Raw genomic sequence first — 13,335 nt, 5'->3', positions numbered from 1 at the left:
AGTAGACAGTAGCTACTAGTACCGTCACACTATATAGCCACAAAGGGCGGCAGTGACACTGTAGAAATCAGGATTCCCCTTCACAAGTAGAGCACAGAAGTGCCACCTACTTTGTGGGTGAAAGGAGCATGTTCTGTAACAGAGCCTTCCAACTGATAAACTTTATGAATGGTGCCGTCGGAACATTTGATGCAGATGAATAGAAACGGCATGGCTTCAATCAAAAATAATGACACGGTTACAGTATTTACTTCTCTTAGGCTGTTCGCTAAGGAGTATATGTAACTCCACTGATGTTATACATATAGGTCAAAAAGCTACACGTGTTTTGTGGCTGGAGTAAAAGTGATGTGAAACTGCTCACGTCGTCCTTAAGTTATGTCACTTCAGTCGGCGTCACACTAAAAGTTCAAGATGAAAGAAAATGTGATCAAGACATTGACCTAAGCAGCCCACTTTGGGTCTGCTAGTGGTTAACAGCTCAGGGTGACATTAGATCAACTGTTCGCTGTGTAGTTAATGTGTTAATGGGTTTTTGACATTACAGGATGTACAAATTCAGTACCTGTAGATCAGCTGTATCTATTTAGATCATTTAATTTTATACTTCCTATTGTAAAAAAGATACAAAACAATACAAAAACCATTACTTACATTATAAACATAGCATCAAAATAAAGTGAATATAGAAGCCAAGATACATTTTTACAAAAAGAACACTTTTTTGTCTTGTCACCAAAACAAAAAAACAGAATAATATATGTTATATTTCAGGAAAAAAAAGTCCAACATAAACATTAGGCTACTATGAGTTTGCTGCAATAAGGGTTAAATGTCAAGCAAATGCAAATACATGCCTACTCAGAAAAGCATGTACGGTTTCCCAGAATTTGCACACATAGAATTATAGAGATTGCCGAGTTAAAAAGCTAACAAATACAAATAATAATAAAAACAAAAGGGCATATATTGTATGTACAGCATACAGCATGAAGTATAGCATGCAAGCTGCTGTACTTCAAAACCAGACGAAAGGTTGTTTCAGGTGCTGTATTTTTCTTTGAAACCACACACCTACTTCCTACATCTCTGACATTTACTGAAAGCAAACTACCTGCAGGGTTTCCAGTATGTGTGTACTCTCTGTAAGTCATATTTGCGTTTTACAAAAAGCAGCTACAACAGTAAAATGTTGCCTACTCACAGATATATTAAGATTAATTTAATACCTAATAGTACACAAACTAATAAAAAGTCATCTTTACTAAGTAAGAATGTTTACTTCCTGTGAGTTATACTTAAATAAATGCTAAATTTTTAATATTAAGTTAAGGTTGGACTGTTATATACATGTTTATACTTAAATAATGGATCTGAAAACTTGATATACTTCTGTCTTTATTTAAATCACTTTCCTTGGGAAGATTTAGGGTGCGGTAGCTTTTTCTATATTCGGTTCTTCACAAAGAGTCAACCAGGCAGACAAAGCATTAACTGAAATTTATGAATGTGTGTGTCTGGTTTCTGGTGCAAAACATAAGTGAGGAGAAGTATGAGGACGCTTTCATAACTCCTCTGACTATGTGATCCGAGAAACATCTCCAATGAGGTATAAACAACATGAAAGTCCTCACATTTACAACATCAGTCTTTCCAAAGGCCAAAATGAAAACATGAGAGGATGTATGTCTCAGTGGGGAAAAAGAGCCACATTTAGGTGCCTGGGGGGAACTCCGCCAAACCCACACATCACTGAAAGCATGTTTGTTTTCACAGACCTGCTAATTTGAACAGAGCTGAGTAATCAAAAACTGAGAAACAATGGGCAGAAAGACTTCGTGCAAAAATTAAAGTAGTTCATAATATATCCTGGATCAGTGGTATTGATTGTACTGGTCTTACTGGGTATTTCTCAGGCTTGTCACAAGCCCCAGTTAGTCGCATTAAGTTATGTCATGTCATATATATATATATATATATATATATATATATATATATATATATATATATATATATATATATATATATATATATATATACATACATACATACATTGAATATACAAACATTTCACAGAGGCATTTAGTGGCATGATTGCTCAGGTCACTGTGCAAAAATCTGCATATAGAAAATGTTGATCAATACTAACATTATACAGATTTCTTTGAGCAACATAATAATATTAATAAAAATAATATTATGGTCAATTTACAACAGTTCAAGTAGTGAAAACTATTGTTTACTACTTGCTGTTTCACAGTTTAAAAAGTGAGGTAAGAGGCTTGCAATATGTTTGTGATAATTCACGATTCTACTAAAACAGAACAAACAAAAGTCAAATATTGACTTGAAAATACACCTGTAACAATACAGATATAGTAAATAGTTTGATGATGTATTTCTAATACAAAAGCAACACTGTAAGGAAAAATACTGATATAACGATTACCTGAGTCAAAGGTTCAGCTGTGTATTTCATGCCTAAATGAAAAAAAATAACAAGTTTAACTTCAAGGTTCCATGTAGTCTGACTTGAGCGGGGTCTGGCTTTCATTACAGCTTTCCTCAACTGGCGTGCGGCACAAGGAGTCCATTGCTGTAAACAAAAAATATATATTTTATTTCAAAAAGCTTAATTAACTACCAATTAGTTAATTAATTCAATAATATTGTTGACAATAACTATTTCCCATTTGAAACAGCACAAATCTCAGAGTGTGTGAAGCATTTTGTGAAGAAATATTGCCCATTTTTTCTAATAGTGGTAAAATATGATAAAGAAATAAATCTCTGACATGATTAAAGATTTTCTGGGGGGGTGTGGGCATATATCTTGATGCAAGAAGGTGAACTGTTGTTGCCTGTTGCTTCAAATTTTGGTGCGTCACTTTTCTCATTCAACTTCTCGACATGAAACCACCAAGACCTTTCTTATTGTCTGAAGTGTGAATCACTTGCCACATACGTTGTACTGTTTTTTGCTTGTGCCAGCAGTCAGTGATGTGCAGCTTGCAGGTCACAACAGTTAGTACAACTAGTCCGACAATTCCGAAAATAAGGAGGGCCATACCTGGTAAGACAAAATAAACCTGCTAAGTTAACTTAGCTTTACTTTTGATCTGAGGTTGCATGATCGGAAGATGGCTTACCAATCTGGTTGCCTGGATATACAGGAGGAGTTGGAAGCACTTTCTTTGTGGAAGTGGCCACTCGTGGAGTAGTAGTAGTATCCATCCCCTGAGTTTTGGCCCCCTCATGTGGACGTTGAGTTATTAAACCTCGGAGAGTAGTAATTGTATTTGATGTGGGAAGTGTAGTGCTGTAAGTATCACTGTTTGGCTCATTACAGATGGCATCTGACGATGCAGTTCCACTGATTTTCACCCCTGATTTACATCTAGAATGAAAGATGAATGACAAAGCTGTTAACAACAAGCGTCACGTCCAGACCCTGTTGAAAATTTGTTTTAATCATATATCATAAAAGTACTAAAAACACTAGAATACGTACTCTTTCCATTTTTTACAGTCTGAGTTTTGAGATGTAATGAAAAATCCTTCTTCACATCGTTTACATTCTCCTAGCAGGAAAAAAAGAATTGATGATTTAAAAAGACATTTTCTTTAGTGTGTATGGTAAATGATCCAATATTATGATCCAGTCTTGTACCTCCTATTCGTTTAAATCCCTCAGCACATTTGCAGTTGGAAGAATCACTGTCCCATGGAACAAAGTCTTTACGGCACGCACATTTTGTGTTTTTGAATGTGGTACAACGCTCTTTAATGTCACTACCATGATCTGCAATAAATAAATAAACAAAGAATGTTCTTAATCCTGATGTCGTAATTTGAGTGTGAACTACATGTTTGGTCTCCATTAACAGAGCAGGTTTATCATCAGCTGCTCACATAGCAGCTGATTTTTTTAATAAATTACAAAAGCTTCAGCACTTACTAGTGTCACACGTTCTACATGCTTTACAAGATTTTGAAGTATTTTCATGATCCTGATAAGAGCCTGATTTGCAGGGTTCACATCCATTTCCATTACGGGATACTTTTTCGCCTTCAAGGATTTCACAGTGTTCAAAGAAAGGACACATTTTAATTACAGTAATTACTATACTTTCAAAATAAAATTCAGAAAGTGAAAAACTGAATTTTACAGCATTATACAGACTCAGTAAAATGATAAAAGGCACACTTTACCTGTTTTGCATGTCAAACCAGTAACATGTTGGTTAAAAATCAAAAAAAGTATGAGGACTTTGAGCATAGCCATATTCAGTTCTTCAGTGCTGAGAAATGCCACTATTTCCTGTGTGACACACAGCATAAGAATGTGACAAAAGAGAGACGCCACCTGCATAAGCTCTTTATATGGGGCTGTCCCATACTGCTCACCTACTTTACTGATAAAACAGTTACAATTTATAAGTTCGGTGACTATCCTGTCTATCTTACTACAACCTGTAATGTTTTATTAATATTTATTTTTAAAAAAACTTAAATTGAAACACATATTTTACATCTATGACATGTCAGTCATAACATAGTTTCTAACAGGTATTCTAAGATACTAAATATAGTGTCTAATTTTTTAACACTGGATAAATTAATTATGTAAGTCAACAATTTAAAGAGCCATCTTACTTAAAATTCACCCTATATGTCTACAACTTGAATATTGATAATAAAAAAATTCTGTACAATTCAGTACATAAGTAATAAGATGTTTTACTAACTCAAAAACCGGTAAAAATATTTTAGATCCATATAAAGTATGATGGAAAAAAAAGATCTTTTAAACTGAAATACAGCTTTGAGGGTATTTTTAGCATGTTTATTAACCTTTTTCTGGGCTTTTTTTCTTTGTTCAGGAAAAAAGGTATTGGTACTGTGGTTAAGCTATCGGAAACAGTTAACTATGTATCTTTGTTTTGTCTAGGCAGAAAAAATTGACATTGTATTATGGCATATGGACTCAAATGGCAAATGGAAAATCCACATATTCTTGATTAGTGCAAGATACAAGATACAACCACACACTCGCTTCTTGAAAAACGGATGTTGAAAAAACAACCCCCGCTCCTGTTTTATCTCTCTCTCTGTTCGTTTATGAACTTTTCGTAGGTAAGGCGACCCAAAATTAATATGTTTATATTCCAATCATTCAAGAGTTCAGGAAACTAAAGATATAAAACATAACAAACTGTGCTGTCTTTACTGTTCATTTTGCCCATTGTTTGTCTCTCTTTAACACACAGCCCAACTGGTAACATATGATGACAAAGCTAGTTTCACTCACTGGCCATTTTGAAAAGTACACCTATTCAACTACTTCTTAAAGCAGCTACCTCACAAGCCATAGTCAAGACAACCTGCTGTATTTAAAATGTTCAAACTGAGCATTGGGATGGCAAAGAAAGGCGACTTAAGTGACTTTAAACATGCCAGACAGGCTGATCTGAGTATGTCAGAAACTGCTGATCTAATGGGATTTTCCCACCTAACCATCTCAAGAGTTTACAGAGAAAAGTCTGATAAGAAAATATCTACTGAATAGCAGTTATCTGTATGAAAATGCCTTATTGAAGGTCTGCTTCAAGCTGAAGGGAAAACAATAGGAACAACATAAACATAAGCAACATCAAAGGTATGCAAAAGAGCATCTCTGAATGTAGAACTCACTGAACAACGAAGCAGATGGTCTACACCCAAGATCGCACAGTGTCACACTGTCAGCTAAGAACAGGAAACTGAGGATTCGAAAGAAAAAAAAAGATTGGAAACACATTAGAAAAACTCCCTTGCTGGATGAGTCTCAGTTTCTGCTGCAATATTCTAATGGTAGAGTCAAACTTTGAACAGCATGAAAGCATGGATCCATCCTGTCTAGCTGAGCATGATTTAAACACCACAGCCCCAGAACATTGTTGCTGACCATGTCTTTCCCTTGTGATCCAATGATCACAGTCTGCCCATCTTGCTCACAGACATTAAAGAGATAATGGAAAAATAAGAAATTGTGTGTTTATCTACACCAGGGGTCGGCAACCCCTGGTGGCACGACGATAGCTGGACTGGCCATCAGGCATACCGGGCATTTATTTGTCCGGTATGCCCGATCTGATATTTCGTTTTTATGGGCCGATGATTTTTATTTTTTATTTTTTGTAACGGTATAAACAGTGAAAAGTGGTGGATTGGCTAGATGCTGGTCGATGTGTAAAAATAACTCAGGATATACAGGAGGAGGAGAGACCCGGGGTGGCTGCCGGTCCGAGTGTCAGGTGAACTGAACTTCAGGTAGGAAGTTATGACCTGCAGTCCATTTGGGTCAGATATAAACCAAGTTTAGTTTATTTTCGTTGTGCTGACGTTTTACAGTCAGTTACAATAACTCGTACTGCGTGCTAGCTAGCATGACAGAGTTTCTATACAGCTGGGTGGGTGCTATGATGTTACTGATAGTGAACTTTATTTTATTCATAAGGCTAGTTAGTAGAGTTGCCAACCGTCCTGTGAAAAACGGAATCGTCTCGTATTCAGAGAAAATGTTACGCTTTTCATTTGAGGAGAAAGGGAACACAGTTTGTCCCGGAGTTCAGCTAGAATGGGAAAAGACGCAAAGGTGGAGTTCTTCTGCGTCTTTACGCTGCAGCTGCCTCTTCTTCTCTCATTCTCTCCCCCTCCCTCTCCTGTTGCTACTTCAACCATGAAACTGATCAATGATCAGCTGATCGGCTTTTCTCTCTTGTTTGTTTATCTCCCACTTTGCGCCAGAAAGAGGAAACCGCCGGATGTCGCGTTAAACAACAGCAGCACGTTTAAGCTTCATCAGCTGTTGCTAGAATTTATTTAACATTAATTTCTAGTATCAGCTGATGTTTGCTGGAGCCACAGCTGTAAAAGCTGCTGGTCATGATATCGGTTTGGTTATCTGCTGAGAGGGAAACATGCAGATGAAACCAGTAGAATCATCAGAGCTGAACAGGTGATGGAGAAACAGGTTTACCTTTTAGGTGACATGAATGAGTTGAAGGGAAGTTATGAACTGTTTCTGAGAGACTAATAACACCAGGATCTTTTCTAAGTAGCTGACAGTTGGTAACTGTGCAGGGACGTGTCTAGCAAAGTTTTGCCAGGGGGGCCCGGTAGGGCATTAACAGGGAAAGGGGGGCACGAAGACATACTTTTCTTTCTTATTCTCATTTAAAATGTCTCACTTTTATTAAATAATTATCTGAATCTTACAACCAAAGTTTTTATCTTTGGTTGTACCAAATCCTAATTGAGATTTTTGGGCCAAGTGCAATAACGTCAGATTCATCTGAATTTAGAAGAAGGAAATTAGAAGTCATGCAGGTCTTTATGTCTTCAAGACATTCATGCAGTTTGACTAATTGTTATGTGTTTTCTGGCTTCATGGATAGGTGGAGCTGGGTAACATGTGCATAGCAATCAAAATGTATGTTGAATGATACTGTCCGAGAGAAGCACGTAAAATGTAAAAAGAATTGGTTCAAGCACTGAGCCCAGTGCAACTTCAAATTTGACCTCAGTGTGTGAAGACAACGCCCAAATTAAAATTAAAAAGCAATGTCTCTTTTCAGGAATCAAATTTTTTTTCCCTGTGAGCTGTTTTATATTGCTGGCTTTCTTTTTTTTTTTTTTTTTACCAAAATGCTCTACATCCATTGAACAAAGAAAGCACTCATACAGGTAACAGTACAACTCAGGGTACACCAATGATTGTAAATCCTGTCAGTGGCACTTGCCTCTTGTAACTCTTGACATGGGTCAATGAACAATTTGCATGATCATGATGCATTTGCATCATGAAAGACTAAATGATTCCTACCTGAAACAGCTCACACAGCCACGTTTGTAGCTTATTGACTTCTAGAAAGCGATAAGTTTCCAGTTGAATACCATAAGGCAAATGCCAGTTAGTTGTTCCATTATCTACACTTTGTACCTTTGTTGCTCTCAAGGTAAACAGTTCTGCAGCGTCAATCTCCAAAACTGAGTAAATAATGATGAAATAACCTTAGATAGATAAATAGCCTACAAAGCAGTGGAAAAATATGTGCACTGATTGTGCTGTGAAGTGTCCCTTGAACACACTTCCTACTGAATTCTCTCTTAAGATGAAACATATGTGGAATATATATTTGCTGTTTCTGAAGACACGGCAGAGAGTATATGTTGAATTTTGCAGAAGAGACAAAGCTAACACTGCAACCAGATATGAAGATTATCATGTATAAGCTACCTTTGTGCAGAATTTTCAGCCTCAGTTTCAAAAAAACGAAACAGTTATCGTACATCTTTGAGTAATCAAGAATTCTCAACTCTGAATACTGAGTAAAATCTAGATACATGAGTAAAAACCTCTAGATTGCCTGTAAATGTTGTAAACTGAAAATAGTCATCATGTTTGGTGTGACTATGAACACCAAAATAACAAAATCAGTTTACAGTTGTTTTGTCCTCTCTGCACATCAGCGACAAAATTAACGCTATTGCTGTTTGTTAAAACTCTTAAAACTCTGCTTTCATTTGTGCACTTTTATAATTGCTCAAAGCTTTGTATAGTTGACATAGTGTTTGAGGAACTGAGCTGGTTAAGCACGAGGACACACTTAGTATTTAGAAAAAAGTGGTCTTTATTTACCCCTAAAAATGCAAAAATATACTAAATAAACTAGCAATACAGTGCCCATAAAAGAGGTCAAATGACTAGAACTAAACACAAATAAAAACAGCAACTTAAAATATCTCCATCTTAAGACCAGGTGGACACATGACGGGAACACAAATACTAGCAAATTAACCAACACCAAGCAAACAAAGCAACACTTCACTTCAAACGGCCCCATGCCACTCCCCTGTTTTAAATGCATTTTAGAACAGCACGCATCAACACCACATATGAGCAGGTAGAGTGAGGTATGGGATCTTCACACACCCCCGTTCTCTATTGTGGTGCCTGGACCTGGGAGTATAGAGTATGTATGGGGAGTGTGAGTGTGTGTACTGGGTTCACTTCTGTGTGTCTCCATGTCAGGTGAGTACTGAGTATTTGTGCATGTGCGCATGAGGGGGGGAATGTGTGTGCATGTTTGTATTTGTATGTGCCTGTTTGTATATACTGGCTCACTCCTGTGGCTGCTTGGTGCACACTGGCCCTCCTGGCTCTGTTGGGCCCCTTCTAGGGTGTGAAGGGCCCTTGGATCCTGGGTCTCTGGGCCCAGGGCTCAGTCTGATATGGTACAGCTGGCTGCCAGTGGAGCCTGCAGCCTCAGTGCTGCAGGCCCTGTGACTTCTGCACCTTGGCTGCTGGGTGACCCCCATCCGAGGCACTCCACAGCTCTTTTCTAGGTGGCTGACGTGACTGCCCCTCTGGTGGTAATCCTTGCTCGTGGCCCGGAGCTCCTCCATCCCTGCTTCATGTCCTGGGGGGCAGGGCTATGGCTCCTAGCACCCACTACCCACATAGCAAAATTTGTATGGCCTGGATCTGGCCCACAAATGTGCTTACACATGGCCCACATACCGCAAAGAATGACGGCCCTTTGGTGGCCCAGATCAGGTTTGCCAGAGGTGGCACACACATGGCCCAGCACAAGGCCAGTTGCAGGCACACTGGTGGTCCTGTGCTGGCCCATGCGTGGAGTACCTCTGGCAAACCTGATCTGGTCCACCAAAGGGCCATCATTCTTTGCGGTATGGGCCATGTGTAAGCTGTGTGCAGCCACGGGCCAGTTGCAAACACACTGCTGACCCTGTGCTGGACCAGAATAGTTTCAGCTCTTGCCCCAAATGTCAGCCTAATGTGTACCTTAATCAAGCCATGTAATAACAACATGTGCCATCATTGCCAAGCCATGCCCACGTCGGGTTGACATACACCCTGCCATGACACCGGTCAGTCAGAAGTGCAAGTTTGATGCCAGATCCGGGCCAGACCTGTTTTCTATGAACCTGGGCCACATAAACCAAACCACAATCTGGCCAGATATGGCATGCCATCACATAAACAGTGCCATCTATATCCGGCCTGGCCCATGTCTTGATGACATACCACTTACCATGCCAGAAGTCATGTGGGTATTAGACACTTACATGGAGAAATCTTATGAATGTGCTCACACACACAGGTTTTACACATAAGTGTTCATACAGGTTCATACAGGTGTACAAACAACTTACAGACACACACTATCTCGCTTGGCTGCTGCCTCTAAACATATCATGTATTGTACAGTTAACATTACATTTTTATTAATTGCTGTTACTCATGCCCATATTGGTTATTGCTGTGGTTTCCTTACTGTGCTGTTTTATTTTTGCTTGTTTTTTTTCAATCTGCTTCCTTCTTCTCCTCTATTTTTCTTTCCCTCTCAGTCTGTTAACTCTCTTCCGAACTTCTCTTTCCTTCTTCTTTCTCTGTCCTGTCCATTCTGATTGTAATAACTTAAATCAAAATAATAATAATAAAGATCAAATAAACTATGACAATCAATTGAACCAGAATTGCAAAAGCTGTAATGGTCCACTTGGAAAAATAAATCTCTTGGGCATTTTTCTTGACCTTCAGACAGTAATTCTGATTGCTACAATGCCGTACAGGACAGGCAAAAAGAAGAAGAAGACTAAGCAAATTGACAATTTATAAATCAAAGAAAATGCACAACATTAAAAGTTAATTACATATAATTGCCACTGATGAAAGAGCTGCACTTGGGCCAATCAGCACTTCCCATATATAACACAGCCGCAACCTAGAGCACATCTTTTGCCCAACTTCAGAGTTGTGTTGCTGCAGGCGCATTAATAGCAAATAATGTTTTGGTGATACAGATAATACACAAGATGTTTTAAATGTTTTAACTTTTACAGATTCATATGTTTCAAACAATCTTTTAAAAAAAGATAACTGTAAAATACTTTTACTTACTAAACCACAGTAGCAGTAGTGGCAATTGTATACATGTAATGAATATGAGTGCTATAGACATCTAAGTTATCCTTACGTGGATTGCTCATGTAAACAAATTTGGAACAAATTCCAGTTATAAGTATTCCATTTCCTTCCTCCCTGATTGTCAGAGTGACAAAAGCCTTTTAAAGATTACAAATTTGAAATTCCAAGATAATGAGCCATACCTGGTAAGACAAAAAAAGTCAGCTACAGTTTACATAGCTTTTTTTTTTTTTTTTTTTTAAATCTGTGCCTTCATCTCAGAAACAATGGAAAATGAAGGCTGTGCCAAAATAATTTGGATTTTGTTGTAGAAGTGGCTACTTGTGGAGGAGAGCTAACAGATCTAGGAGTTGGAAGCACTTTCTTTGTGGAAGTGGCCACTCGTGGAGTAGTAGTAGTATCCATCCCCTGAGTTTGGGCCTCCCACTGTGGACGTTGAGTTATTAAACCTCGGAGAGTAGTAATTGTGTTTGATGTGGGAAGTGTAGTGCTGTAAGTATCACTGTTTGGCTCATTACAGATAACATCTGACGATGCAGTTCCACTGATTTTCACTCCTGATTTACATCTAGAATGAAAGATAAATGACAAAGCTGTTAACAACAAGCGTCACGTCCAGACCCTGTTGAAAATTTGTTTTAATCATATATCATAAAAGTACTAAAAACACTAGAATACGTACTCTTTCCATTTTTTACAGTCTGAGTTTTGAGATGTAATGAAAAATCCTTCTTCACATCGTTTACATTCTCCTAGCAGGAAAAAAAGAATTGATGATTTAAAAAGACATTTTCTTTAGTGTGTATGGTAAATGATCCAATATTATGATCCAGTCTTGTACCTCCTATTCGTTTAAATCCCTCAGCACATTTGCAGTTGGAAGAATCACTGTCCCATGGAACAAAGTCTTCACGGCACGCACATTTTGTGTTTTTGACTGTGGTACAATGCTCTTTAATGTCACTACCATGATCTGCAATAAATAAATAAACAAAGAATGTTCTTAATCCTGATGTCGTAATTTGAGTGTGAACTACATGTTTGGTCTCCATTAACAGAGCAGGTTTATCATCAGCTGCTCACATAGCAGTTGTTTTTCTAATAAGTTACAAAAGCTTCCGCACTTACTAGTGTCACACGTTCTACATGCTTTACAAGATTTTGAAGTATTTTCATGATCCTGATAAGAGCCTAGTTTGCAGGGTTCACATGCATTTCCATTACGGGATACTTTTTCACCTTCAAGGATTTCAAAGTGTTCAAAGAAAGGACACATTTTAATTACAGTAATTACTATACTTTCAAAATAAAATTTAAAAAGTGAAAAACTGATTTTAAAGCATTATACAGACTCAGTAAAATGATAAAAGGCACACTTTACCTGTTTTGCATGTCAAACCAGCAACATGTTGGTTAAAAATCAAAAAAAGTATGATGAGTTGGACGACAATCATATTCACTTCTTCAATGCAATGTTTCCTGTGTGACAAATAGAATAAGATTAAGACAAAGAGAAACACCACCTGACCAAGTTTAAATTGGACACTCCACACAAATAAGACAGCAACATTTATCACTCATAACTTTGGAACCAACGTTTTACTGTTATTGAAAATACCTGACAACAAAAGAGTTCCCTCTCTGAGGGACATTTCCAGAAAATTGTTGAATCTATGTCCCAAATAATTAAACAGTTCTGAAGGCAAAAGGAAGAGCAAAGGGTACAGTCAGAGGGGTACAGTCAGAGGCTAGACAGTCTGACACTCTCCCCTGTTACCTCAATACTGCAAACCACCAAATCAGAAAATATGAACTCAGTTTCATTGAACTCTGTTTCCCAATTCCCACCATCTGCCAGTACTAACTCTGTCTTTCCCTCTTTGCAGACAGCCCCATAGTAAAATCATGACATAAATAAAGAACATTAAACCAAAATACAGAGAATCTGAAGTCAGTCACAATTTCCAAACCAAAAATTAACAACCCAAGCTCACACAGCCAGCATAAACCCATCACAAATTCCCACAGGAATTTCACAATAACTTGGACCTTACAAAAAAAAGAGAACTTATGTGTTTATCTGCACAAATAAAATAAGGGATTAATTTCAGATATAGAAAAGAGAACAACAAAAAGCAGCAATCCCCTACCAGCACTCTTCCTTCTGCCTTGTTGACAACAACTGAAGAGACAGGGGTGTGTATGTCTTTCTCTCTCAATATATAATCCTCTGGTGAGGGGGTGGATGTCTCTCTTGCAACAATAATTGGTCATCTACTGAGAGCGAGTGACAGTATGCCAACCGCTACATTCTCAATTTTTCTCTAGCTTTAAACATT

The 13,335-nt window shown here is 37.9% G+C and overlaps 1 protein-coding gene across 2 annotated transcripts; it reads right to left on the bottom strand.

The window, feature by feature from the left end:
• Nucleotides 1–2,077: 2,077 nt before the first annotated feature.
• Nucleotides 2,078–13,179, bottom strand: LOC101467360 (tumor necrosis factor receptor superfamily member 4). 2 transcript variants are annotated; one of them, XM_076884129.1, is made up of 9 exons: nt 13,147–13,179; nt 5,695–5,762; nt 4,213–4,321; nt 3,959–4,069; nt 3,671–3,802; nt 3,512–3,581; nt 3,150–3,397; nt 2,966–3,070; nt 2,078–2,596 (listed from the first exon to the last, which is right to left on the bottom strand). In XM_076884129.1, the coding sequence occupies exons 3-9, from the start codon at nt 4,283–4,285 to the stop codon at nt 2,511–2,513; spliced, it is 825 nt and encodes a 274-aa protein (XP_076740244.1). In that variant the 5' UTR covers nt 4,286–4,321; nt 5,695–5,762; nt 13,147–13,179; the 3' UTR covers nt 2,078–2,510. The 2 variants fall into 2 exon arrangements, with proteins under 2 accessions (XP_076740244.1, XP_004548748.3); XM_004548691.6 differs by lacking the exons at nt 5,695–5,762; nt 13,147–13,179 and having other exon boundaries at nt 4,213–4,482.
• Between the last annotated feature and the right edge of the window lie 156 nt (nt 13,180–13,335).

This window comes from Maylandia zebra, linkage group LG5 (assembly GCF_041146795.1).
Source record: "Maylandia zebra isolate NMK-2024a linkage group LG5, Mzebra_GT3a, whole genome shotgun sequence".
In the NCBI taxonomy this organism is placed as follows: Eukaryota; Metazoa; Chordata; class Actinopteri; order Cichliformes; family Cichlidae; genus Maylandia; species Maylandia zebra.
This window is presented reverse-complemented; position numbering and strand designations above follow the sequence as displayed.

Coding starts and splice junctions, on each gene's coding strand:
- LOC101467360 (XM_004548691.6), bottom strand. CDS start 4,372: ATGCAGGTGGCGTCTCTCTTTTGTCACATTCTTATGCTGTGTGTCACA. Junction 3,803..3,958: donor ATGTAGAACGTGTGACACTA/GTAAGTGCTGAA, acceptor TATTTATTGCAG/ATCATGGTAGTGACATTAAA. Junction 3,071..3,149: donor ATATCCAGGCAACCAGATTG/GTAAGCCATCTT, acceptor TTGTCTTACCAG/GTATGGCCCTCCTTATTTTC.